This window comes from Protopterus annectens, chromosome 3.part0, assembly GCF_019279795.1.
Source record: "Protopterus annectens isolate FY-2018-M chromosome 3.part0, PAN1.0, whole genome shotgun sequence".
In the NCBI taxonomy this organism is placed as follows: domain Eukaryota; kingdom Metazoa; phylum Chordata; order Ceratodontiformes; family Protopteridae; genus Protopterus; species Protopterus annectens.
In genome coordinates, this window is record NC_056731.1 from 160,780,434 (window position 1) to 160,798,358 (window position 17,925).

At 42.4% G+C, this 17,925-nt stretch overlaps 1 protein-coding gene across 1 annotated transcript in view; it reads left to right on the forward strand.

The window, feature by feature from the left end:
* The window catches only part of TMEFF1 (transmembrane protein with EGF like and two follistatin like domains 1), a 1,099,811-nt gene that overhangs the window by 945,272 nt on the left and 136,614 nt on the right, over nucleotides 1-17,925 (forward strand). The window contains exon 6 of the mRNA XM_044064659.1: nucleotides 6,119-6,267. Within this exon, the coding sequence (XP_043920594.1) occupies nucleotides 6,119-6,267 (149 nt within the window). The remainder of the gene's footprint in view (nucleotides 1-6,118; nucleotides 6,268-17,925) is intronic.

Genomic DNA, 17,925 nt, shown 5'->3' on the forward strand with positions numbered 1-17,925 from the left:
GACACAACAGCTATAGCTTTAGTTAATCCTACTGCTGCTGAGCTTTTAGCTAGATGATTGAAAAATATGGGAAAAAGTGTATGCTTCTGCAACATTGATTTTCAGAGGCTTGAATTGTCAAGCGCATATATTAGTTTGTTCTCTTTAGCCCTCTGCAGTGGCACATCATTTTGTTCTGTGAGATTCCCCACTTTCTGCAATAATTTAACCTTTGTCAGCCCCTCTGAGTAATTTCTATTACTTCTTAACCAAATTTCTCTATTTCTACCCTATTTTTAAACTCCATTTTATCCCACTCACTAGTTATAACTTCTGAAGGTATTTCTATCTACCCTAATAATGCTCAAATAATTTCCACTACCCATTCCATAAATCATTCTCTTTTTAACAGGTAGGTGGGAAAGTGCCAGTGTCTCTTTTTTAATTTCATTATCCTGCATTTTTATCTTAGTTTTTACCGGTGCATGATATGAAATAGTTACTGGATGCATGTGGAAGCTTTCAATTAAATGCACATGTTCCTGTGAAATATAATTTCTGTCTAGTCTAGCCCAGTTGTTTGATTATTCTGTTAAGAGTAGGGCAGTGGTATTCTAGCCATTTTGTGCAGGTGTTTTAGGGATTTTTTTCCCTTAAATCTAGGACCAGTTGATAAGTTGCTGATGGATGGGGGAATGGATTCTCAGTGTTTGGCCCTTGTATCAAGAAACTATCTTTATAGTAATGCTTACTGGATAGTGGAGTATGAAAGGAAGGAGCATTTTGGGGCTGGGGTCTGACATTAGAGGATTTGTGTCCTGTGGTAAAATTTCCAGCTGGATAGGGGAATAAGATTTGTTTAAGTAATTTGAACAATAGGTATCAAAACATTGTTTGATCTTTGCTGGTTAGGGAGCCATTTGGCCATCTTTAGAAGAGAGCAGTGGGGATTTGTTCTGTAGCCATATCTTCTTGGAAATGGTTTGTGGGGAAGTAAGGTTATTTTTGATGCTCAGGCTATATTAAGGGATCCACATTCTTGCTGGGCTGTGAGGATTCCTTTGTAATGGCTTCTCTGGCGGCTAGTGATAGAAAGCTGGAGATTTTCCAAACCCATACGTGTTTGATATTTTTATTTAGTGTTATTGATGTGTTGCTGGAATTTTAAATTTGAGTGTAAACAAAGCCCTGAGTGTTTAAAAGAAGTAATGGTCTCAAAGAGGCTTTCCAAAGTGATGGACCAGTGTGCTGGTACAGATTTTAGTTCTGGACAGGTTCCAGTGAGCATAACATTAGTTTCGGAAGGGTTAAGATTTTGTTGTCTTGTCCTGAGCCAGTTGGGTAAGATGAGAAGGCCTTTTGTAGCTGGCGCTGTATGTTGATATGTGAGGCATATGAACAGTAGGTTATCATGACATCTGCTTATAGTTAGACCACAAGTAAGTGGGATGGTTTTCTGGGCATTTATAAAAGAGAAGAGCAAGGGGTAAGGACTGAGCCTCAAAGGACTCCTTTAGTCAAGGGTGCAAAGGTCAATGAGGTGACTCTTGTTTCCACCATAATGTTAGTACCTGAAAGTAAGTTGTGATATGAATAGTTTGTTGCTAATGTTATGAACCAATAGAGCTGTTTAGAGGAGGTGATGATCTACCAGGTTGAAAGCTGTGGTAAGGTATGTAAAAACAGCTCCAGTGAGTTAACGTTTGTCCGTAGCACTTAGAGTGCCAAGTGTAAGAATCCAAAAGGTTGTGACAGTTCTGTGGTTGGACCAGAAACTATGTTAGTTTGTTGACAGTAGAACATGAGTTGCAATGTAATTAGAAGGTTGAGAGTAGGCAAGTTTTTCTAGTATTTAGCCATGGGGAGAATATGTGGACCATTTGCTTTAGGGACTGGTTTAATTATAGCATTCTTTCAAATGGAGGGGAGAATGTCCTTTCAAAAGCAGAGGTTGTAAGTGTGTTTCAGATCGAAGGAAATATGGTCTAAGAAGATCACAATGAATCAGGGGTGTAATTTGTGTGTGCCTGGTAGGCTGTTGTCAGGACTTGTGTTAATTATTGGTCCAGTGTCTTTTGTTTTAACCTCGTTAAAGTAGAACAGGGGGTATATTCAGGGTGTGCAGTGGTGGAGACTGTAGAGTGGAGTGTGACAAGTAGTGGAGTTTACTGAATTAATTTGAGGAAGGCTTACTAGGGTAATTGGTACATTGTAAATATAAAGGTTGTGGTAGTCTCACCTTTAGGAGGTTAAGCTCTCTTACTCCAGAAAAACAAGCGTATCTGACAGGCTACTTTTCTCAACTAGCCACCAGAACCCAGTTATCTGCAAGGAAAATCCTGCAAGCTCAAGAATTCATGGCATCCTGCATTCTACTCATTCCATATGCCAGACTGCATATGAGGAAACTACAATAGTACCTAAAAAGCCTTTGGTGTCAACACTCTCAGGACCTGGAAGCTATCCTACTTATGATACCATGTCAATGGAAAGATTTTCTTTGGTGGGCAGCAGCATGCAACCACAACAAGGGTCTTCCCTTCTCAAAACCCCACGCCGCCCAGACCCTGACCACAGATGCATCAGATTATGCCTGGGGTGCACACCTGGACAGCAGGTGCATTCAGGGCCATTGGAGCCCAAATCAAATACATCTGCATATCAACCAAAAAGAGATGCCAGCTGTTCAGCATGCTTTGACAGCTTTCAGAACCCTACTCTCCCTGGGGCCTCTACTGATCAAAACAGACAAAAGCACAGTGATGTGGTACATCAACAAGCATGGAGGAACTCACTCTTATCCCCTCTGCAGGCTTGTCATGACCCTTTGGCACATGGCTTCAGCCATCCAAATTCACCTGCAAGCGCAATTCCTGCCAGGATCCCAAAACTCTCTGGCAGTAACTTAAGCAGAAAACTCCTAGACCCACACAAGTAGCAGCTAGACCATAGCACCTTCAACCTTGTAACCCAGAAATGAGGCACCCCTAAGGTGGACCTCTTTGCCTCCTACAACAATCACCAGCTCAGCAAATTCTGCTCCAGGGAACCTCATAGCAAGGCCTGGAAAGTGGTTGCCCTATCCTTCCCATGGGTAAACCTCTCGATCTATGCATTTCCCCCTGTACCTCTACTTTCAAGGGTACTACTCAAAATAAGGGAGGAAAAAACAAGAGTAATCTTGATTGCCCCAGACTGGCCATGCCAGCACTGGTACCCACTGCTGTACAGTCTGTCACCCCTGACACCATGGCACCTATCTCAGATCCCAACTCTCCTAACCCAGCAGAATGGAGAATTCATGCATCCACAATTGCAGACCCTGAACCTGGCAGCCTGGCTTATTCCCTGACCTCTCCTCCAGTTGCCAGTCTAAGCAAGCAAGTCCTGGATGTTATACGTGAGGCCAGATGCCCCAGCACTAAAAAACCTATGCTGACAAGTGGAAAAGGTATTGCATCTGGATCCAGGCTAAAGGATCTGAAACAACATAGCCCTCCCTACCTCTCATCCTGGATTACCTAGCAGACCTACTACACAGAGTCCTATCCTTCTCTTCTATTAAAATTTATGCTTCTACCATCTCTGCTCATTACAGCACAGAGCCACTTCTCTTTTCACACCCTCTTATCAAACAGTTCCTAAGAGGGGCTAACAATTTAAGTCCACCCAGAAGAGCTCCTACTCCCAGCCTGGGACCTTAACTTTGTGCTGGAAAAGCTCACACTAGCCCCCTTTGAGCCTGCAGCTTCAGCAGAGTTAAATTTTCTCTCTTGGAAAACAGCCTGCCTCTGGCCAGCACTTCAGCTAGAAGAGTTTCAGAGCTACAAGCACTCATGGTAGTAGAGCCCTTCATCATTTTTCATGCTGACAGGGTCTCCCTCAGGACTAACCCAACTTTCATGCCTAAAGTGTTGTCCAGTAAAGCTCCCAACCAATCTGTTTATTTGCCCACCTTTTTCCCTAACCCACAAAACAAGGGGGGAAAGGATTCTGCATTCTCTAGATGTGCACAGACAGCTCAGATTCTACCTGGATAGGACTAAATCTTTTAGGAAAACTGACCAATTGCTAGTCAGCTTTGCAGCAGGGGCAGAGGGCAAGGCCATATCCAAACAAACAATCTCCAAATGGATAGCACTCTGTATCAATTTCTGCTACAAATACCACGGGAAACCGCCCCTAAGGGAGTCAGGACACATTCCACTAGGGCAACCTCCACCTCTGCAGCTTTTCTCAGCGGGGTCCCTACCAGGGACATCCTGGAGGCGCAACATGAATTCTGTTCATACCTTCACCAAGAATTACCACCTTCTTATCTTCTCCAAATCCAGGACAGGCTTTGCAACCGTAGTCTTGCAGGGCATCCTAGCCAGCCCCCAGTCTTCCTGACTGCCTCCACCCTTTTCTTCAGCTTTAGGAATCAATTTAAGTGTGATGACTGCAACATTGAAACATGAAGAACATAGTACAGTTGTGTACACTTAGCATAAATGTAGATGTTCGATTGTATTCACTGTTGCAGTCCTGGTTTCCCACCCTCCATCCCTCTTTTCTTTCTCTCTTTCTCTTCCTGACTGCTTACAGGGATTTTTGGTATTTACTTTCTACTAGTGGTGTTCTTCCACCATAACCTAGCTCACTATTTGTGGGCTCCTGACATTTGGGGCATAAAAAACTGATGCAATGGCATCGGCTGCCTAATTTTATACCACTGACGACCTGACTTCAGTCCTGGAGCGACAGTAACCGACACAGAAATACTAAGCTTCTGGTATTCGGTACAACTGAGGGCTACCCCTGGCAGGATAACCCAAGTGTGATGACTGCAACAGTGAATGCACTCAAACATCTACATTTATGGTAAGTGTACACAACTGTTCTTTGTTTTCTTCTCTCCTTTGGATACTGATAATAAACAGCTCATATATTTTAGGTAGTGGTCACTCATGCATCTAAGTGACTCATTGTCAGTTATCCTATGTAACTTTAGGTTGTAACACAACCTGCATCCAACTTGTGTAACACACCAGGAACAGCTGCTGCCATTCACAGAACTTACTAAGCAAGTAGGGAACAAAAGCGTATTGTCAGGTCTTTTTATCATACACATTGCATGCACACGTAGAGACAATTTAGATTCACTCGCCATCTGCCTACTGCATGTCTTTGATATGTGGCTGGAAGTCAGAGTACCTGGAGAAGATGCATGAAAGCACAGGGACGACTTGCAGACTCTGCACAGAAGGTACCCTAGCCAAGAATCAAACCTGAGAACTCTGTCATAACATCGGTTTAATCATGCTTTGTCTTAACACTGGTTTCAGTAATGGTACCCTTAAATGTGCCGTGGAATTCTTTACAGTAAACTTAATCTTTATGTCAGGTTGCTAATGTAACGTGAGAAAAAGTACAGTTGGGTAAAATGCCGTAGCATTGTCATTTTGCAGTTCTTCTGGTCTGCACTGTGTTTGCTGTAATATTAGGTTATCCAGTGTTACTGACTACAAAGGAAATGAAAGCAAAGACAGCTAGAGTTAGTGTGATGGCAGTTTGCCTGGGCCTATCACAATTCAGACTTCATGAGCAGTGTTATAAATTTACACTTTATATACACATGCGCAAGATCCACCCAGTATTGTTCTACTGGGCGAAATCTCAGCTGTATTATACAATAATGAAATATTGTGTTTATGGTCATTCACAATACATGACCTTTTGCCCTTACTCATGTTCACAACTAATGAAGGTCAGATGACCCCATATATTCACAGTGTTAAATATTTGTTTAGAAATCATGCAGTATATATCCTGCTTTTATTTCCAAAGGATGACAAAATCTGTGGAAAAGTGTTTAGATATTTCTTTTTTGCTTTGTTTTGTTTTGTTAACATAGTCAGTTTTTACAGAAATGTTGAAAGAAATGGAAATACTTACCTTTTTCACTGTTAGAGCCCATATTAGAATGAGACTTTTGAATGCGTTATCTCGTTTCATATTTGTTAAAAGTTTAGAATTACAGGATTTAGTATGTTGAAAGTTTAAAACAAGCAGAATTGCCAATAAAACCTTTCTTACGTCATACAGTCTACTGTTTATGTCAGTTCAAGCTGGTACTTAGTTGTGTGTATGTTTGCAGGTGTGTGTGTAACATAGACTGCAGTGGACACAACTATAATCCCGTGTGTGCCTCTGATGGAAGCTCTTACAATAATCCCTGTCTTGTGAGAGAAGCGTCATGTCTGAGACAAGAACAGATTGATGTAAAACACCTTGGAAAGTGTCTAGGTAAGTTTTTAAGCTAACAGATTCAAATGGTGAAAATATTATTTAAACTCTGTCTTCAGATACAGATATGTATGAATCAATGAGATAAATACCAAACATCTGCAGGAAGATGAATGCATGTTAGTCATGTTCTAGAGAGTCATAATTGAATGCACATCACTTTTTGCCTCTGTCAATTCAAAGAAGAATAAATGCATTTATTTTTTCTTCAAAAATGTTCAGAATGCTAGTCTTTTATGCCATGATTTGCTGGCAGAGAAGAGCCTTGAGAAGCTGAAATAAAACAGCCTCTGTCGATATGTTGCTTGGGTGTGTGTGTGTGTTTCATCATGTCATGGACTGCATTGCCTTTGTTTCATTTGTGCTATCTTGTAGTACAAGGTGAAACTGATGTGTTCCTTTCATGCAAAGATGAAGGCTTAGCACACAGTACACTAAGTAAACTATTTAAGTATAAGGTTATCGATGTAATGCATGGCAGAGTTTTCAGTGAGCATTGCTTTGCAGCAATTTCAATAATTTATAGTTGGCTTGTAAGTACTGCCATTTTGGTATTTCTATACTCAGTATATCTACCTTTATACTTATTCATGTCATATTAGGTAGTGCTGCTTGACTATAGGAGGTAGCAAATAAGTGGTGAATGCAGTTCTAAAGGATACTAGGGTCTATATTACAGCACTAGTGACTGGCACTCATGTAGTCCAACACTAATGTGAGATTACAGAAATGTATATCTGAAGACTATGGTAAGCTACACTACATGGCACATATGATTTACTAGTTGACTGATTCTGACCACCAATCTTAATCCTGCAACACCAGGGAAGTGATATTTTTAAGCTAACATTGAGACGTGTTGCCTGCTAGTGTCATGTGTTTCATTTGGAAGCGTTTTCCCAGTTTGCCGTGGTGAGAATACTGGATTTTTAGTGCTCCCAGTTTCTGTTAGGTATTTGCTTGTTTTAGGTTTTGCTGCATTGGTTGGCCTTGTACTTGTATGTACTGAGTTGCACCATGATGCACACCTGAGCTACTCATTTACTGGATTTGACTGCTTATCCACCAGTACCAGGGAGGTGGCCTCCTTAAGTTTTTTATATTACTATTGAGATTTATGTAGATTGCTAGTTGATATTTTTTAATTTATTTTCTGCTGCATTTCACAGCTTTGCAGTAGTTTGTACTGAACTGTAAACATGAGTTACTTGTTACTGGATTTGACTACCTATCTAATCGCTCCAACACCAGGGACTTACTTTCTACACCTTTAAGCTAATACTGAGACACCAAACCCATATTTAATGGAAGATCCAATAATATATTCAAAAGGGATCTTCCTTGCAAACTGTTTATATACATATTTTTTATTTCTGTAACAGATAAAAGTACTTTCTAATACTCTGTAAACTAATAATAAAACAAAACGTTTTTGTAAAGCATGTGTTTTGTTATCATGAATCAGAGGGGCTGCAGCCAACTGGCACAGAATGTCAAGGACAGTGTTTGATAGAAGAATGCCAAAGAAGATGACAAATGCTCTTCTTCTTCTTCTTTTGGCTTTTCCCGGTTAGGGGTCACCACAGCAGAACAACAGTCTGCAGAATGATTGGCAGTGGTGTTGAATTGTCAGCCTTGCGCCCAACCTTCCACAGAAGGCACACACACACACACACACACACACACACACACACACACACACACACACACACACACACACACACACACACTCATACCTTAGGGCCAATTTAGTGCGTCCATTCCACCTACATCATGTCTTTGGGATGTGATAGGAAACCGGAGCACCTGGAGGAAAACCCACATGACCAAAGGGAGGACATGCAGACTCCACACAGAAGACACCCCACCCAAGAATCAAACTGGACAACCTCTTGCTTTGAGGTGGTAACACTAAATGCTGCACCACCACTGCCACCCCACCAAAGAAGCTGACAAGTAAGATGTACAAAACAGTGGTACAACCAGTACAGCCCTATGATATGGAAACCTAGGTAGTGAAGGCAGAGCATCTAAGGAAGCTAGAGGTGATGGAGTGCCTGAGATGAGTGGTAGAAATGCACACTTTGGTACTTCTAAAGAAATGAGGACATCACAGCAGAAGGCAAACAAGGTCAAAGTGAACCAATTACAGTGGTTCAGGCAGATGTGTAGGAAAACAGAGGACAATCTTTTGAAGAAGATTTGACAGAAACAGGAAGAAGGCAAGTGGAAACAAGGACATCCACCAAAGGTATGGATGGATGGATGGATAGAGGGATTGTATGACAGAAGACCTGCAGCAGTGAGGCATGACCATTGAAGAAGGTTGGAGAGTAACAATGAATCAAGAAAGATGGTGACAGTTGACGTGATGCCCCAACACCTTGTAGAAAACGGGAAAGGAAGGGGCTGATGATGATGATGCTTTGATAACATAAAATTAAAAATGTAGAAATTGTTTATACTAGAGTTGTAGGTATACAAATATATACCTTTAATTACTGGTGAATTAACTTAAGTGATTAGAAAGCTGTGTGGTATACTCATGTTCCAGAGAATTCAGTTTAACTATAGAACTCAGATGGGCTATATCACATGTCTCTGTGTATTGTTTATTAAAGCACCTGACTTGACATAGTGGCAATAACTAGTATGAGTTTGTTTCGCTGTTAGCTAGCAGATTCTATGCATATATTTGCATATGTGAACAGTTATGAAGCAACTAGTCTGCCTCTCATGCCTGTTTTAACATTGTTGCAATACTGCATCTCGCATACAGAGCTGTCAACTCAAAATTATTTCTATAGCCGCAGTGCATCCTGGAAGCATGCTGCAGTCATTGATCCAGGAAATAATGAATGTTTTGTTTTTGTTTCCAATTTTCTCTATGAGGTTCAAAAATAAGCAGGAAAACAAGACCTGTAGCAGCTGTGGATTGTAACAATGCAGTGTTCCTAAGTAATGACAATGTTTTACAGCCTTGTTCTTAACAGAAACTTTATAATATGTGTTTGTGTCTTATTCCCTGATACATCAGAAAATATTTTATAAAAAAACATTGGATTGTATATTTATGAGAAAATGGGGACTAATTAGTGTTGAGGGATAACAAAATCCATAAGATCTGGTCTGTTATCAGAACCAGTTTATCATGTCTGCAAGAAGTGGATGTTAAAACAATTCACTTTGAGAACAAAGCTGAAGAGGTGAAGATTGACATTATGTCAAGAACACATGGCATATTAGTTATGTTTGCACAAACCTAGTCATAATTTTTGTAATACTTGAAATTTTAGTTGCCCTAATGTACTGACAATTAAAAACAAAATAGGTAGGACTGTGAATTGTACAGCTTTGAAAGTTGTAATGCACTTAGTGCTGCCACACTGTAAAACGTGTGGTGTGCCATACTTTTGTCATTTGTGCATTTGTGTGACAAAGAAAGTGTCAGAGCTGCCAGGTTTCTCCTTTTCATTCTCCAGTAAATGGTTTCAGTGCAGCAGTATGAGTATCAATATCAGCCTTGAAGAGTGCGTAACAAAGAGGGTTATGATGTCCTTCAAGGATGCATCTGCAGTCATAACATATGGGTTGTCCTGCCTCAGGCAGCCCTTCGGTCGGCCGGATTCCAAAGTCTGGGTCTGGCCTCGGCTGATGTCGCACTTCACCCGACGTCATAGCTCCTGGGGTATAAAGGCATCAGCCGACGCCATTTTCCTCAGTCTTTCTTGCCGCACGGTGCCCGAAGCAGAAGCTGTTCGCAAGTGCCGGTCGGTCAGATCCAGAGATTTCAGCTACCGAAGACTTCTAAAAAAGCTAAGTACCCCGTTGGGGACTCTTTCTTGCCTCAGCCGATGTCAGACAAAGTAAATAATTGTTTAACTTGTGGGAAACAAATACCTCATAAGGATTTCCACTCTTACTGCCTTCCTTGCTTAGGCCCAGACCACGACGTATCAGCTTGTTAAGCCTGTGCTTCCTTCAACCGACGGACACTTAGACGTCGGTCGGAGTTTGCTGAAGAGTTTTTTGGCTCCGCTTTTGCATATAAAATGCCATCGGAGACTCCGACTACACATTTAGCTAAAAAACGCAAGGAAAAGGACCGACACTCGCAGCCTGCAGTTTCGGCTGAAACCACGGTTAGGCCTACCGCGAGTGTCTCGGTTTCGTCTGAAACCGAGACCTCGGTTCTCCCTTCGGCCGAAAGCATGCCTCTGACAACCGAGGCCACACAGGCCCCGGCTGAGTCGGCTACAGAAATTCCTACTGAAGAAGCAGGCACACAAGATTTGTCCGACACCATTCCGTTGGACATCTCTACTCCTGCACGTGGGGCAGCTAGACCCCCTGCTTCTATGTCTATCAAGGCCTTCTCCAGGGCTAAAGCAGCTAAACTTTCCAAGGCCTTACCTAGAAAAGCTCCCTCTCACAGACCTACCTCAAGTTCTCAGATTCTCAGCCTTGCTGAGGACCTTATTTCTCTGATCAGGGGATCCCAACCTCACCCAGACAGGGCCTCACAAACGCCTCCTGAAAAGAGGCCTAGGACTGAATCCCCTGAACCTCTCTCCTCTGACTATTCCTCGGATGGTTCAGATTTATCTGACCATCAGGAAGGACCATACTCACCTTATGAGGATTCTGATGCAGAAGACTCCATTCCTTCTGCCTCCCCTCCAGAAGAATTTTCATTTGGGGAAACTCTACACTCAATGAGGGAACACTTCCAATGGCAGGGTCAGGATTTTTCTGATTCTAGGAAAAGGCTAAGGACTTTTTTACGCTTACCACAGCATAGGCCTTTAGCCATACCACCTGTACTATCAGTTGTTGATGATGCATACAATGATGCCAGTACTGCCCCTGATTCTCTTCCCCCGGCCCCTGCCAAACCTGACAGATACTACAGGGTCCCGGATTCTCACTTCCACTTGTATAAGGCCCATGCTGCAGACCCAGAAACCATTTCTCAGGGCCCTAAAGGTGTTGCAGCTGCCTCTGCCAAAAAAACCCTACCCTCTGAATGAGAATCAAGGGCATTAGAGAGATGGGGTAAAAAGGTTTATACATCTGCTACTCTTTCTGCCAGGGCTTTAAACTGTCAATTTCACATGATACAGTACCAGGAATTTTTGTTAGATCAGCTGAATAAAAAGCTGTCCTCTCCTGAACCTTTAGACCGTAAGTCCCTTCAGGAGTTGGTACACAACTCTCAGCAGGTCAGTAATAATTTCTTAAAATGTGGCTATGATGCACTGGAGGCTTCATTTAGATCAGCTATGACTGGAGCAGTGATTCGAAGGCATGCCTGGCTAAAAGAACAATCCTTGCCAGACCATGTTAAGTCTAAACTCCTAGATGCCCCTATGGAGAAACAAAGTTTATTTGGCTCGCCTGCACAGGAGGTTCTAAAGAAAGTGGAAGAAAAAGCAAAATCTGTCCAAACAGTCAAGGATTTTCTGCAGGTCCAACCTCCGAGGTTCAGCAGAAATTGGCCTTCAAAGAATTGGTCCTTTCCAGACACCTCCAGAGCACAGAGAGGCAGAAATAGACGCCCAAGAGGCAGAGGTCAATCAAGGGGTGCCTACAGGGGTCGTCAGTGGCAACCTGCCAACCAGAGAAGTGCCGCCACAGCTGCGACTGCAACCACTTCCACAGGACAGTCACAATGACTTGGCTCTGATTCCGCCTACCAGGGAACAACTGGAAGCACCCTTGGGCGGAAAGCTAGCTTTATTTTCAAAAAACTGGCATTGCATTATAGGAGACAAATGGACTTTGCAAACAATAGACAAATGCTACAGGTTTCACTTCCACACTCTACCAAAAAAGAGAGGAATGCCAAACCTTCCACCAAGCCAGAAATCAGAGGCTCTAAAACAAATCATCAGCTTACTAAGGATGAGAGCAATAGAAAAGGTACCATCTACGGAACAAGGCCAAGGATTTTACTCCAGACTATTCCTTGTACCAAGAAAAGAAAATCAATGGAGGCCTATTCTCGACTTGTCCGCACTGAACACATATCTCATTGTTCCAAAATTCAAGATGCTGACCCTACAGCAACTTCTTCCCATGTTGGGCAAAGAGTCTTGGCTGGTGACTCTAGATCTCAAGGAGGCATACCTGCACGTCCCTATACGACCAGATTGCAGAAGACACCTCAGATTTCTTGCAGGATCAGAGCATTATCAATTCTCAGCATTGCCCTTTGGCTTATCTACTGCGCCCAGAGTATTCACGAAATGCCTGGCATCAGTAATTGCACATTGCAGGCTTCAGGGAATTCAAATCTACCCATACCTGGACGACTGCCTATTACAAGCGGACAACAAGACAAAAATAATAACGGATTTGGCCTATGTCATACAACTGCTGCAAGCCTTGTTATACACAGTCAACATACAAAAGTCAATAAGACTAGTGCCATCCCAAAGGATAACATTTTTGGGTGCAGAACTGGACACAATAACTCAGATGGCTTTTCTCACAGAAGAAAAACAAAAGCAACTACCAGTCTACTTCATGGCATTAACAAGACAAACTCAGCTTACTGCAAGGAAAGTCCTGCAGGCCCTGGGTTACATGGCATCCTGCATAATCTTGATCCCACATGCCAGACTACATGTGAGAAAATTACAATGGTACCTAAGGAATGTATGGTCTCAACACAGACACAGTCTAGAAGCCCTGATACCAATCATTCCATGCCTGAAAAAAGAATTCCTGTGGTGGGCTCAGGCCTGCCAGATCAACAGAGGATTGCCTTTCCACAAACCACATCCAAGGCAGACCATCACCACGGACGCCTAAGACCTAGGCTGGGGGGCACACATGGAAGACAAGTGTATCCAAGGCCTATGGTCCCAAGACCAGCTGAATCTACACATAAATCTAAAGGAGATGCTGGCAGTGAAACATGCAGTCGAGGCATTCAAATCATTCCTCCAGCAAGGACACCTGCTGATAAGGACAGACAATACCACAGTCATGTGGTACATCAACAAACAGGGAGGCACACATTCATACCCTCTATGCCGGATGGCAATGGACCTGTGGAACTTAGGCCTGAATCTCAACATTCAACTGCAGGCCAGATTCGTACCAGGAAAAGAGAATTCACTAGCAGACAGCTTAAGCAGAACTACCACGGATGCTCACAAATGGATGCTGCATCCAGACATCTTCAAAACCATAACAAAGAAATGGGGAATGCCAGAGATAGACCTGTTCGCCTCCCCACTCAACCACCAACTGAAGAAATTCTGCTCAAGAGTATACCACCCACAAGCCTGGAGGGTGGACTCCCTTTCTTTCAGCTGGAAGGCCCTGACAGTATATGCCTTTCCACCTCTCCCATTGATGTACAAAGTTCTACTGAAGATCAGAGAGGAACAGCCAAAGGTAATTCTGATAGCTCCAGACTGGCCAAGGCAGCATTGGTACCCGCTACTGAGAAGCATGTCTCGGACGAACTCATGGCCTCTACCTCTATGTCCTTTACTTCTAACGCAGAACAACTACAAGACCCTGCATCCAAACTTAAAAACGCTGCAGCTAACTGCTTGGAAAATTGCATAAAACAAAACCAACCTGTTTTATCTAAGAGGGTTAAGGACATTATCCTGGAGGCTCGCAGACCCTTCACAAGGAAAACATATTCAGCCAAATGGAAGAGATTCCTCATTTGGAGTGCAGCAAAGGGAACAAATGTCACACTGGCAAACCTAGCGCACACATCCTAGAATACTTAGCAGAACTGTTCCACAATGGCTTGTCCTATTCTTCCATTAAGATTCATGCATCAGCAATTTCTGCAGAGTACAACATGGATCCTCCTGTCTTCTCTCATCCTCTCCTCAGACAATTTTTGAGAGGGATCAAAAATGTAAAACCTCCAAGGAAACCACCTCTGCCTGCATGGGATCTCAATTTTGTGCTAGAAAAATTAACACTTCCCCCTTTTGAACCAGCAGCAACAGCAGACTTACAGTTCTTATCTTGGAAAACTGCCTTCCTGCTAGCAATCACTTCAGCAAGAAGGGTATCCGAGTTACAGGCATTAATGGCAGTGCAGCCTTTCCTTATCTTTCACCAGGATAGAGTGTCTCTGAGAACCAATCCTACTTTTATGCCAAAGGTGGTATCCAGGGTATCCTTGAACCAAGCTATTCATTTACCTACATTCTTCCCTAACCCACAGAACAGGAGGGAAAAACTACTACACACCTTGGATGTACACAGACAACTGCGCTACTATCTGGACAGAACTAAGGCCAGCAGAAAAACTGACCAGCTTCTGGAAGCATATGCAACAGGAGTGCAAGGAAAAGCAATTTCAAAACAGACAATCTCAAAATGGATAGGAAATTGCATTCGATTCTGCTACTCATTTCATGGAAAGACAACTCCTGAAAATATCAGGCCTCACTCCACAAGAGCTACAGCCACCACTACAGCTTTCCTACGAGGAGTGGCTACCAAAGACATTTTAGAAGCTGCTACTTGGAGCTCCGTGCATACATTTGCCAAGCATTACAATCTTCCTTTATACTCCAGATCCCGAGCAGGTTTTGCAACTGCAGTTTTACAAGGGATCTTAACTACACCATCATTATCTTAGTGCCTCCTCCCCAGTTTGGCTATGGTATTCTACCCATATGTTATGACTGCAGATGCATCCTTGAAGGACATAGTACAGTTTTGTACCTACCATAAATGTAGATGTCCGATAGGTATGCATCTGCAGTCAGGATTACCCACCCTCCTTCCCCTCTGTGGTATTCCTAGGGTACTTACCCCTCTCTTAGCTAGCTGGGGGAATCTATTATGGTGTATTTGTTTGTATGTATATATGTATATATACTTTTTGATTTCTACTGTTTGGAATTTTCTACTTTTATACAAATTTAGCCTTCCTAGAGGGCACCTGGCATCTGGGGCAAGAAACACTGAGGAAAATGGCGTTGGCTGATGCCTTTATACCCCAGGAGCTATGACGTTGGGTGAAGTGCGATATCAGCCGAGGCCAGACCCATACTTTGGAATCTGGCCGACCGAAGGGCTGCCTGAGGCAGGACAACCCATATGTTATGACTGCAGATGCATACCTATCGGACATCTACATTTATGGTAGGTACAAAACTGTACTTTCAGGTCTCTGATCATAACCAACTTAGGTGCTCAAGAAAATGGCTTCCAAGATATTCATCTTAACAGCAGAGGGAAGTGGAGCTCAAGAAGTGAGTCTTGACATCTGTGTCAAGATCACATCATGATTTTTTTGTAATACACAAAGCTTTAGCTGCCCTGGTGTACCACTGCTTGCCAAAAAAATTGTAGGAGCATAAAATGTTTTACAGCTTTGAAAGCTGTAACACACATAGCACTACCTTACAGACAGAATCCAGAAGAAAGTGTATCTTTGATCCTATAAAAACAGCCTTAATACACTCCATGCTGCTACGCTCAAAAAGAAGTGAGGCTTTTTGTGATGTTTTATAGCTTTCTAATCTATTTTAGCTTCACAATGCTATTCAGTGGTGGTTGCTGTTTCTGCTCTAGCACAAAGCTAGGTCTTAACAGGATTGAAAGTTGTTTAACAAATTTTTGTTAAACACCTTTCTTTCACTAGAAAGGTGCCTAGCAAAGCTATATTTTTCCTAAACTCAAAGTAGTGTCATGGTGGTCCATGCAGTACAAGATTGTTATGTAGTTTTCTGTTGACATGCATGTGCATAACAAGGTTTAACAAGTTGCCTATTTCTGGGTATAGTCAACATGCTCTATACACTATGCAATGTAAAAATGGCACTTATGGTTTTGTAACAGACATTAAGTAAAAACAGAACATTAGCAACATTACAATGTATTGCACTTATGATAAAAATTAAAACCTGTTGAAACTTATGAAAACTGCTTGCACAAGCAAGGTTTGGGTCCCTGTGGATCCCAGTTTAAGTGCCCTGCGTTCATAGCCGGCCTTAGGCATAGGCCAACTAGGCAGCCGCCTAGGGCGCCGCTCTGGAAGGGGCGCTTTTCCAGTATTTATTTGGTGTAGGTAGACCAGGATGGGGGCACCAGCTAGTGTTGTGGGGGGTGCCATGGAGCCCTTTTGCCTATGGCGCCAGTTGACCTAAGGCCGCTCCTGCCTGCGTTGCATCTGTTTTATAACTAAAATACAGAAGACTACATCGGGTCACTACATTTGGTGAAAAAACATTGTCAGGCATAGATTTCAGCCATTCTTTTGGTATTTCCAACAGTTCTTCTTTTGATGAGCAAAGACATTAGAGAGAGAGTATATTGATGGTTAAAAACATTAATATATTACAGACCGGGTTCATGTTGGGATTTGCAGGATATTAAACACACATTTATGTACCTGTATGATACATATGGTTTCCAGATTTGTAAATCATTTATCTGACTACCACAGTAGTCAAGATGTGGAGCACAGGTATGCTACAAGTTCTGCGTAATGAAAAGCTCATTTTCCACCCATCAAAGAACGTCTCAGTTGTCTGTTGCATGTCATCTTGAGGTCTGCTATCGTTTTGACACCAGTGCTCAATGAGTAAGGTTGTTTTAATTATCTACATAGTTCTGTGAGGAAAATGAACCTTTCATTATCTATACTCACTTTTACTGTATATCATCAGCTTAAAGTTCATTTAAGCCATATTCTCAAATGCTGAAACATCAAAGTGGCATTTCTCAACAGGCAAGTCTGTAAACAGGTTCTTATTAAAATATTATGCAATAAACACTCAAAACAGGCAGTACAAAGCTATCTGAACCCTGTATTTAATATCCTCTATTCTTAATATCTCTCCACTTGCCTGCCTTATTTTAGCACTGTTGAGTGACCCTAATGATCATTCCACTTTTTTTTCTTTTGTAAAACTTTTTCAAACAAATTATGCTTTCCTGTATTGCTGCAGATCTCATATAGTGGATCTGCTCATGACAATGAATGAGAGCCTAGCAGTCCAGAATGATCTTGGAACAAAGTCACTGCTGTTCCGTGTTGAACAAAGTCAATTGAAATGGTTTAATAAACACCTTGTGAAAATGTACCCAAATACCTCCCACTAAAGATGAACTAGGCACAGCCCTGGATCAAACCCAGGATGTATTGGAGGGTGTTATATCTCTCAGCTATACTGGTCATCTGCCATAAACAAACTCTACAACACAAGGAGGAAACTGATGCGGAATAAGGTCAAGTCCCAAGACTGGAAAAACTCCCTTTTCAGCTTCAACAAAAAGTTGAGATCCCCTCATCAAATCCTCCAAAGCTAGCTATGAAAACAGAATTGCAGCAGATAGTAAAGACAACCACAAGGCCTTCTGTAGTTATGTAAAGAATATCCGTGGCAATACCTAGATTTGTTCTGAGCTACTGCACAATGGTACCTCCTATACTGAGCCGACAGATATTTCCAATATACTGGCCGACAGATTCAGTGCCAACTTTACCCCTCTCTCTCCCCAAAGGACCAGTCACAATACCAGTAGATTGCCAGGCACCCAGTATTACTGCTGTACAGGTAAAAATAGCACTGTCCATGGCCAAGAATTCAGCTTCTATGGGACCTGACAATATCCCTGGCTGTGTTCTACATGAACTACAGAGTGAACTGGCACCTTATC